This window comes from Dama dama, chromosome 9 (assembly GCF_033118175.1).
Source record: "Dama dama isolate Ldn47 chromosome 9, ASM3311817v1, whole genome shotgun sequence".
NCBI lineage: Eukaryota > Metazoa > Chordata > Mammalia > Artiodactyla > Cervidae > Dama > Dama dama.
Genome location: NC_083689.1, coordinates 21,356,962 through 21,366,322, shown reverse-complemented (window position 1 = coordinate 21,366,322; position 9,361 = coordinate 21,356,962). Strand labels below are relative to the sequence as shown.

Sequence of the window (9,361 nt, the reverse complement as noted above, 5' to 3'; positions counted from 1 at the left end):
TGATGCCCTCTCCACAGGGGACAACTGCCACCCAACCTGGGTTGTTATCACAGCCCCCAACTTGCCAAGAAATCTCGATTTGTCCATGTGCAAAGTTTCATAACCTTTAAACACTGGCTACTAATTGCTGTTTGAAAAACACACTCGGTGATTAGACGTGATCTTACATCTACAGACGTCAGATCACCTTACGTAATAACTGAAAAGAATCAGAAAAAAATTTGTTTTAAGTTTTGATACTTTATTTTTGTTTGTTTGTTTTGGGCCACATGGCATGCAGGTTCTTCCCCAATCATGCAGGTTCTTCCCGTTTCTTGGAGACGATGCATCTCAGTGTTTGTATGCCATAATAACGCAGTAGGGAGGGGCATAGTGTCATCACAGGAAAGTAGGAAACAATTTAATCGCTATGGTTTTTCCTTCTATTACCTCTGGATCCTGGCAAGAGATTGGGAGAAGGAGAAGAGTTTTCTGTTTCAGGGCTGGGGGTGGGGGGGTGGTATCAAGTGAAGACAGGAGGCTTTGGGTATTGCGAAATAGATGATGGGGCGGGGAGAAGTGAAATCTGAAAAGATACCGGTGGTGTTAGCGGAAATCAAGTAGATAGACTTCTAAGAAGTTGTAAATAGGTCACTGGCCTGGACTGGGGGCTTCCTGCTCCTGCACTTTATCTGAAATCAAAGCCCCTCCCAAAGGTGATCTTAGGAGGCTCAACTCCGTAGAGGTTCTATCCCCAGGCAGATGTTGGTGGCTGCTGGTGACTTTGATGAGTTCCCCCCAGACACACACAAACACACCCCGGTCTTCTCATCAAAGCCACGGAAACAGAAAGACCACGAAGAGAGTAAAGGAAACTCCAGCATGGGTGGAGGCTGGGCCCTTGGGGCTGTTTCACCTCCCACCAGCCCAGCCAGGGAGGCATGAAGTTGGGTGCCCTTGGTGTGGGCAGAGTGGGGTGGGGGAGGCACCTGAGCCTTGGTCGCTGCATCTGGAAAGCGGGGGCAACAACAACTCCTCCCGAGAGGTGCAGATAAAGATGTGACTCGCCACCTATGGCTGATTCATGTTGATGTTTGACAGAAAACAAAATTCTGTAAAGCAATTATCCTTCATTTAAAAAATAAAAAGATGTGACTTGCACAATATGCAGGGCACATGCCTGACAGATGCTTTCCTTAATATCTCTAAATGACACTCATGTACTTATGTACCTTCCTGCATACCAGGCACCATACCAAGTGGCTTTTTTCCTCATCTGATTTTAAAATTCATTGCGTTTCTTTTTTTTTTTTTTTTAATATTTATTTATTTGGCTGCACTGGTCTTAGTTGTGGCACGAGGGATCTTTAGTTTCAGCATTCAAACTCTCAGTTGCGGTATGTGGGATCTAGTTCCCTGAGCAGGGAGTTGTGGAGTCTTAGCCACTGGACCACCAGGGAAGTCCCTCTTCATCTGATTTCATCTTTACAGTAAACCTGGGAGGTGAGAATCCTTGTTACCTAGTATTTCAGATGAGGAAACGGCATGGAGAGGTGACAGGATTTGCTCCTGGGTCACATGGCCAGGAAGTGACAGAGTAGACTTGGAGCCCAAGACCATCAGATGGCAAAGCCGGTTCCCTTCACCCCTTTACCAGGCAACTGTGTCAATGACAAGTGATTCATTCTTCTCTGGGGTCTGAGCTGTGATACTAGGGTCCAGGGAAACCTTGCTTCCTGGGTCCATGCTCATTTGCATAAAGCATCAGGTCTGTAAGCGTATCATTACCTGTCCCTCCCCACACTCTTGGATGCCCTGATACCCCAAGCTCCCAGCTGGCTGTGCTGAATGTCGGCAAGAAGGGTACTGAAGTGTGTAGCCTCTGCTTTCTCAGGAACTGTGGATCTGAGGCTAAGGCACACCTGGGCCCCAGCTCTCTGGCTTCTCTGATAAACTTCCTGCATGGAGTTGGGTCAGCTGAGTTCAGAGTTCTCAGCTGTAAAAGTGACCTCTGTGGGTCATTCCATCTGTCCCTGGGCCTCCATGAGCTACCTGCCCGCTAAGAACTAGACAGACCAGCTGCAGTGTTCAGTATTTATTTCCAAGGCCAGTGGTCCAAGGGCTACAGACTAAGTCTGGTCCTCACCCCAGGATGTGAGGTGGCTGGGAAGAACTGGCTATGTGTGTTTGTGTGTTTGTGATTGTGAGGCTGTGAGTGTATGTGATGGGTGTGACCGTGATGCAGCATGCGAAAGTCTGACATGAGAAGCATCGAATCCCGTGTGTCATACGTGGTGTGACTGTACGGCCCAGTGTGAGTGACTGGGGCTGTGATGATGACTTGTGTGTGACTGTGTTGTATGTGGTTGTAATGCAGTGTCTGTGACTGAGGGTTTGCTCTGCTGTCTAGGACTTCCAGGTTGTGTGAGAATCTGATGTTTGGTGTGTATGTGTCTGTGGTTGTCAAGGAGTGGCTGAGCTTGTGATTCTCTGGGATGCTGTAGCTGTGATGACAGTTTATTTCTTTCACTTTTTCTACCTTTTCTTTCTTTGTCTTTCCTTTCACTCTTCCTTTCTTTATTTCCACCTTTTCTTTCTTTCTCTATCAATCCATCTTTCTTTTCTTTCACCCTTCCTTCCTTTCTTTCCACCTTTATTTCTTTTCTGTCTTTATCTATCCATCTTTCTCTTCTTTCACCTTTTCTTTCTTTCCATCTTTCTTTCATTTTTCCTCCCTTCTCTCCCTTCCTTCTCTCACTCTCTCTTTTTCTCTCTAGAAACATTTTCTAAGTGCCTGTGCTCCAGGCTCTGGCTTGGGTGCTAAAACAGCAGTGCTGGGTGTCAGCTGGCCTGTGGATGATATTCACTGGGAGCCAGAAACCAACCGCAGAGGGAGTATTTACATCACGGAAGTGGGCATCCCCTCCTGGGACAGCTGGTTGTTGAACACCTCCCAGCACGTCCCTACACCTGTTTCTCTGAGTGTAGCTTTGTGACCAGGCTGTGGTGTGGCCGCAAGCCCGGTGGGTGGAACTTGGGTCATGACTGTGACCATGGGTAGGGCTGGGCTGGGCTGGGCTCTCCAGGGTGGGTGAGTCTTGATGATAAATCCTCGCACCTCCCCCCAGACTCGCCCACACTTGTGAGAGGGTAGAGGGTGTTAAGAAATTTTCTGTTCTCAGTCAACTCCCTGGACCCCCATGTCCCACTTTAATCTGAATCAAAAGTATAAATACAATTTCCTGTCTTAGCCAACCACCACCGCCATCACCATGTCCCTTTGATCTGAATCAGAAGTATAAATAGCCACCCCTCACCTCTTCCTGAATATCAAGATCGGCTTTACCCCCCGCCTGGGGACTAACAGACCCCCGGTCTCCGGGTCGATGTCCTCGGGGTTGTCCACGGCAGGGCCTGCAGTCTCCTTTGGTCCTTCGGAGGTGCCTCCTGGTTCTTGGGGCAGCTGGGTTCTCGGCCTCATTGGTCCCCACTGAGCTCTCCACCTGTCACGTTTGGGTGTCCCCCAGGCCCACTCTAAAAACCTCCGCTCGTGTTTTTCTGTGTCCTGAGGCATCCTCTGAGGTCTCTCACTTATCGCAGACACACCTTAGATTAGCCCCGACCATGTCCTTCACACCATGAAGGCCCCGAAGTAGGAGCGTGTGCCGTCGAGGAGCTGGACCACGTGCTCACCCGGTATGCGTACCACCACCTCTTCCCCCACATCCAGGTGGACCACTCCGCCCAGGAAGCTGCTGTCCCACCACACCTGGGAGCCGCCTGCTTGCCCCCACGGTGACTGCCGGCTGACCAGCAGCTCCAGCTCCTTGGGGTAGCTGGCGGTGCGCATGTAGAGCCCATGGGTGATGGGCAGGCAGCCGGACGATTCCTGGGAGCAGCCCTTACCACCCAGCTGCACCTTGGAGTAGATGTAGTAGTAGCCGGCCTGGGTAACCACCAGGGCCCCATCCCGGTAGCAGAGGCCCCTCAAGAAGGTCGGGCCCAGTTTCGTCTCCCACAGCAGCGGGTCACTGCTGCCAGTCAGGCTGAAGTTGGCCCCTGTGGAGGGAGGCAGAGCAGGGCTCGTGAGCGCACGTCTGCTTTCAGCGGGACCCGGGGCCAGTCGCCAGCCCTCTCTGAGCGCCACCTTGCTCTGTGCTAGGCTTTAAATGTATACACTCACTTTATCCTCACTTTACAGGTAGGGGAACTAAATCACAGTAAGTGGCAAAATAACTTGCTTATCCTCCATCTTAACACTTTCATCCCCTTCTTGCAGGCGGGGAAACCGAGGCACAGAGCAATCGATTCGCCCAAACTGTCAGAAATTGTTAAGTGGCAGAACTAAGGATTTAAGCAAAACACATCATGGCCCAGCAGCCTTATAATCTCTGTATGCCTCAGTCTCCCTGTCTGGAAAATGGAGCTATGAATAGTCCTGGCTAAGGATCGAATGAATGGAGAGGTGGAAAGTCCATCACAGTGTGAGCCAGAGAGTAAGCACCCTACAAGGCTTTATTCAATAAATGAAATTAGAAATTCGTGGACTCAGGCAGTGTCTGTGCTCTGGGCAGCTTTGAAGAACTAATGAATAAAGCCACCATTGGGGTGTCTGTCTGGTCTCCCCAGGACCCACTGAACCCTCTTACCCCCTGCCAGGACTTGAGGGCCCCCTCACCTGTGAGGTGTGCTGCTGGGTTGTGTTGCTGGGGCTTCTGCTCTGGAGAGAGAGAATCAGAGGTCAGAGGTGAAGGTGGTGGTTGGGGGTAAAGGGCCAGCCTCCAGAGGGGTCATCTAGTCCACCTCCTGGTGTCAACCTCACCCTTTCCGGAATGACCCAAACTTCTGCTTCTCCGGCCTGGGGGAGGGGCTTCCGTGGGGCTTGGGCCAGTTGTGCAAATTGCATTGGGCAATGGACTGAGGGGGTGGGGGCAGCATAGGAACCATACTGTCCCCTCTTGGGGGGGGGGAGGCGGGGACCAGGACCCTGACTCACCTTGCAGCATCTGCTCCCAGGCTTCTGCACCTTTGTCCTAAAAGTACAGAGCAGTCCCATGGTGAGGATCTCTGGGGCCCACGCCCTGACATCACTCAGACTCGTGGCCCGGAGGCACACGCAGACCACGGCCACAGACATCACCCTCTGTTGACTCCAAGGCCACGTGCCCGCACGCCCTGCCCCTACTCCCTGCCACCCAGCAGGCTCTTAACCAGCCAGGACCTCAGTTTTCCCCTCTTGTAAATGGACACATGGAAAATGCCTGGTTTGAATTCCCATGTGAAAAGTGTATTACAATGCCTGGCACAGAGCAAGCGCTATAGAAGTGTTTATTACATAGGTGCTAGGGAGCTCAATCCCTGGATCAGGAAATGGCAACCCACTGGAGAAGGTAATGGCAACCCACGCCAGTATTCTTGCCTGGAGAATCCCAGGGCCAGAGGAGCCTGGCAGGCTATGGTCTGTGGGGTCGCAGAGTCGGACAGGACTGAAGTGACTTAGCACACACACACAGAAGACACACAGTCACCTGAATGGCCGGACACTTGTACATAAATGCAAACACGTGAATACAGACACACGGACTCAGACCTGGACGCACTGACAAGACACACGGAGGCAAATGCATGGGTGCGGGGTTTACGGAGTCACTCGGGTCTGTGCGTACAGAGACCCAGTAACAGACACAATGTCAATACACAGGCTGTAGATGACTGAGGAAGTAGCTGTGTTGGTACACGTGTGTGGGATAGCAGCACAGGTCCAAGCGGGCCTGTGGCCATCAGGTCCAGGCACGAGGAGAAAACGGACCCGGAAACAAAAAGGCCGAGACCGTGTGGGCATGGCATGGGACACACAGACCTACAGGTGTGGCAGCGACATCCACGGCCGTAGGAGACGGATGCAGAGAGACATGCTCACAGACTGAGAAAACTGGCTTAGTGACAGCCCCGGTAGTGGTGATCAGGGCCCTGCTGATAATGACTAGCTAGGTCAGGGACTTCCACGGTGGTCCAGTGGTTAAGACTCTGAACTTCCAATTTAAGGGCGAAGGTCTGACCCCACTCCTGTGCGACATGGCCAAAAAAATTTTTTTTAATTAAAATATTTTAAAAAGTGGTCAAACTGAGGAGTCAGATAAATATTTTAAAAACAAACAAACAACTAGCCATGTCAGGATGGTGGTTCTGGGGGATACAGACAACACAACTGTTTTATAAAACATTAAGCTTCCTAGAGGTATGTGTGCTTAGTCGCTTCAGTTGTGTCTGAGTCTGCAACCCCATGGACTGCAGCCCACCAGGCTCCTCTGTCCATGGAATTCTCTAGGCGAGAATACTGGAGTGGGTTGCCATTGCCTCCTCCAAGGGATTCTCCCGACCCAGGGATCAAAATTGAATGCCCTGTGTCTCTCTTTTTTTTTTTCCTGTGTCTCTTGCATTGGCAGGTGGATTCTTTACCACTGAGTCACCTGAGAAGCCCGCTCCTAAACACCTAGGTTTTGTTAGTTCCCATCACTAGAAGAAATTATAATTATGTGATGCCATTGCAGTATTTATATACAAATCAATATGTTGTACACCTTAAACTTACACAATGTTCTACGTCAATTATATCTCAGTTTAAAAAAAAAGTAAGTTCCTATTTATTCAGTGCTTGCCTGTGCCACACACACAATATTCTGTTTTATTCCCTATGGAGACTCTTATTATCATGCCCATTTCATGGATGAGGAAACTGAGGTTCCAGAGGTGAATTAGCTTGCCTGGGACTGCTCTTAGTCTGTCCTCCGTCCTTGCACATACACACGTACAGATGCTCAGTGACATTGGCTTGGAGATCCCCACCCCCACCCCAGTGGTGCTCACCTGCAGGGGGTTGCCAACCGCCTCTAGGCGCCAGTGCAGCTGCAGCAGGAACCAGCCCTGGACAGCCAGTCCAGCCACCACCAACAGCAGCATGAGGCCCAGTCCCAGCTGGGTAGCACTGCAGGGCTGTCTCTTGCGGCTGCACCCCAGCCTCCTGAACGGGATGTCTGTCTGTCCATCCACCACGAACACCGAGGGCTTCACGACTGTCTCTTCCATGCCTGAGTGGACAAGGCCCCAAGATGCCCAGGGCCTGGCTGGCTCGGCTGAATCCTGCAGGCCAGGAGGGAGGAAACCACGATTGCCCAACACGCCTGGGCTTCTCACACTGCCGACAGGCACTCGTGGGTCCCGGGGCTGCCTTTAGAGCTGGGGCTCAGCCCCTCCCCTTTCCCCACACGCCCTCCTCTCCTTCCTGTCATCCCCCCACCCCCAGGCTGGCCCCATCTCACTCTCACTCAGAGTCTCTCACACTTTCCAGAGGCATCTGGAGACGTGACTCAGGTGGGGATGGGAGACGAAAAGCCCTAGCTTTCCCTTCTGATGGCATCAGCCATGTGGTTGCCAAGTGTTTGCTGAGCACCTCGGCATCATTCACTTGGTCACCAAATGTTTGCTAAGCACCTCCTGTGTCCTAGGTACTGTTCTAGGTTTGGGGACACAGCTGTGAGCAAGAGAGACAGATGTCCATGGTCTTAAACCATTCCTATTCTAGCGAAGTGAGAAAGACCAGCGTAGTAAGTAAGAAAATACTTCAGAGTGCTTGAAATGGTAATATGAGCAATGGGAAATGCCCACAAAGAGTGGTTTGTGTGTGTACATGTGTGTGGGTGTGATTATGTGTGTGCATGAGTGTGTGGATGCATGTGTGTGTAGTTGCAAGTGTGCACCTGTGTGTGTAGTGTATGCATGCAGATGTGTGCAGGTGCATGTGCATGCCTGTGCTTGAGTGTGCTTGTGTGTCTGTACACACTCCTGTGTGCGTGCATGCAGGTTTTTTTGTGTGGTTTGTTTTTAAGTATTTATTTCTTTATTTGGCTGTGCTGGGTCTTAGTTGAAGCATGTGAGATCTTTGATCTTCATTGTGGCATTCGGGATTTTTAGTTGTGGCATGCGAACTCTTAGTTGCAGCATGTGGGATCTAGTTCCCTGTCCAGGGATCAAACCCAGGTCCCCTGAATTCAGAGTGGAGCTACGAGCATGTGTGTGCATGTGTTTGGAATCCAGGTCGCAATTCTTTTGGGTATATACCTAGGACAGGAACTGCTGGGATCAGCCTTAAAAAAAAAAATTATAGTTTAATTTTTTGGTCACACTATGGGGCAAGTGGGATCCTAGCTCCCTAACCAGGTATTGAACCCATGTCTCTTGCAGTGCAAACGTGAAGTCTGAACCACTGGACCTCCAGGGAAATCCCCTGGCATCAGCTTTTAAACACTTAATTCAGCTCTTATCTCTTCCATGTTTGTGTTGTTGTTCAGCCACTAAGTTGTGTCTGACTCTTTGTGACTCCATGGACTGCAGCACGCCAGGCTCCTCTGTCCCTCACTATCTCTTGGAGTTTGCTCAAACTCATGTCTGTTGAGCCAGTAATGCCATCCAACCATCTCATCCTCTGTTACCCCCTTCTCCTCTTGCCCTCAATCTTTCCCAGCATCAAGACCTTTTCCAAAGAGTCAACCCTTCATATCAGGTGGCCAAAGTATTGGAGCTTCAATTCATCCTCAGTTTTTCCAATGAATATTCAGGGTTGGTTTCCTTTAGGATTGACTGGTTTGATCTCCTTGCAGTCCAAGGGACTCTCAAGAGTCTTCTGCAGCACAACAATTTGAAAGCACCTGTTCTTTGGCACTCAGCCTTCTTTATCGTCCAATTCTCACTTCAGTTCAGTCGCTCGGTTGTGTCCGACCCTTTGCAACCCCATGAACTGCAGCATGCCAGGCCTCCCTGTCCATCACCAACTCCCAGAGTTTACCCAAACTCATGTCCATTGAGTTCATCCAACCATCTCATCCTCTGTCATCCCCTTCTCCTCCTGCCCTCAATCTTTCACAGCATCAGGGTCTTTTCAAATGAGTCAGCTCTTTGCATGAGGTGGCCAAAGTATTGGAGTTTCAGCTTCAACATCAGTCCTTCCAATGAACACCCAGGACTTTGATTTCCTTTAGGATGGACTGGTTGGATCTCCTTGCAGTCCAAGGGATTCTCAAGAGTCTTCTCCAACACCACAGTTCAAAAGCATCAATTCTTCTGTGCTCAGCTTTCTTTATAATCCAACTCTCACATCTATACATGACCACTGGAAAAACCATAGCCTTGACTAGACAGACCTTTGTTGGCAAAGTAATGTCTCTGCTTTTTAATATGCTATCTAGGTTGGTCATAACTTTCCTTCCAAGGAGTAAGCGTCTTTTAATTTCATGGCTGCAGTCACCATCAGCAGTGATTTTGGAGCCCAAAAAATAAAGTCAGCCACTGTTTCCACTGTTTCCTCATCTATTTGCCATGAAGTGAT

The 9,361-nt window shown here is 50.2% G+C and overlaps 1 protein-coding gene across 1 annotated transcript; it reads right to left on the bottom strand.

Moving 5' to 3' along the window:
- Window positions 1-220: 220 nt before the first annotated feature.
- TNFSF14 (TNF superfamily member 14) lies at window positions 221-7,189 on the bottom strand. The gene is made up of 4 exons (XM_061150555.1): window positions 6,847-7,189; window positions 4,976-5,012; window positions 4,658-4,699; window positions 221-4,038 (listed from the first exon to the last, which is right to left on the bottom strand). Exons 1-4 carry the CDS (start codon window positions 7,063-7,065, stop codon window positions 3,611-3,613), a joined length of 726 nt encoding a protein of 241 aa, XP_061006538.1. The 5' UTR covers window positions 7,066-7,189; the 3' UTR covers window positions 221-3,610.
- Between the last annotated feature and the right edge of the window lie 2,172 nt (window positions 7,190-9,361).

What these genes read in the sequence shown, in the direction of transcription:
- TNFSF14 (XM_061150555.1), bottom strand. Translation starts at nt 7,065, where the DNA reads ATGGAAGAGACAGTCGTGAAGCCCTCGGTGTTCGTGGTGGATGGACAG. An exon ending in CGGTTGGCAACCCCCTGCAG is followed by an intron (nt 5,013 to 6,846) that starts GTGAGCACCACT and finishes CTGTACTTTTAG; the next exon opens with GACAAAGGTGCAGAAGCCTG. An exon ending in CCCAGCAGCACACCTCACAG is followed by an intron (nt 4,039 to 4,657) that starts GTGAGGGGGCCC and finishes CTCCCTCCACAG; the next exon opens with GGGCCAACTTCAGCCTGACT.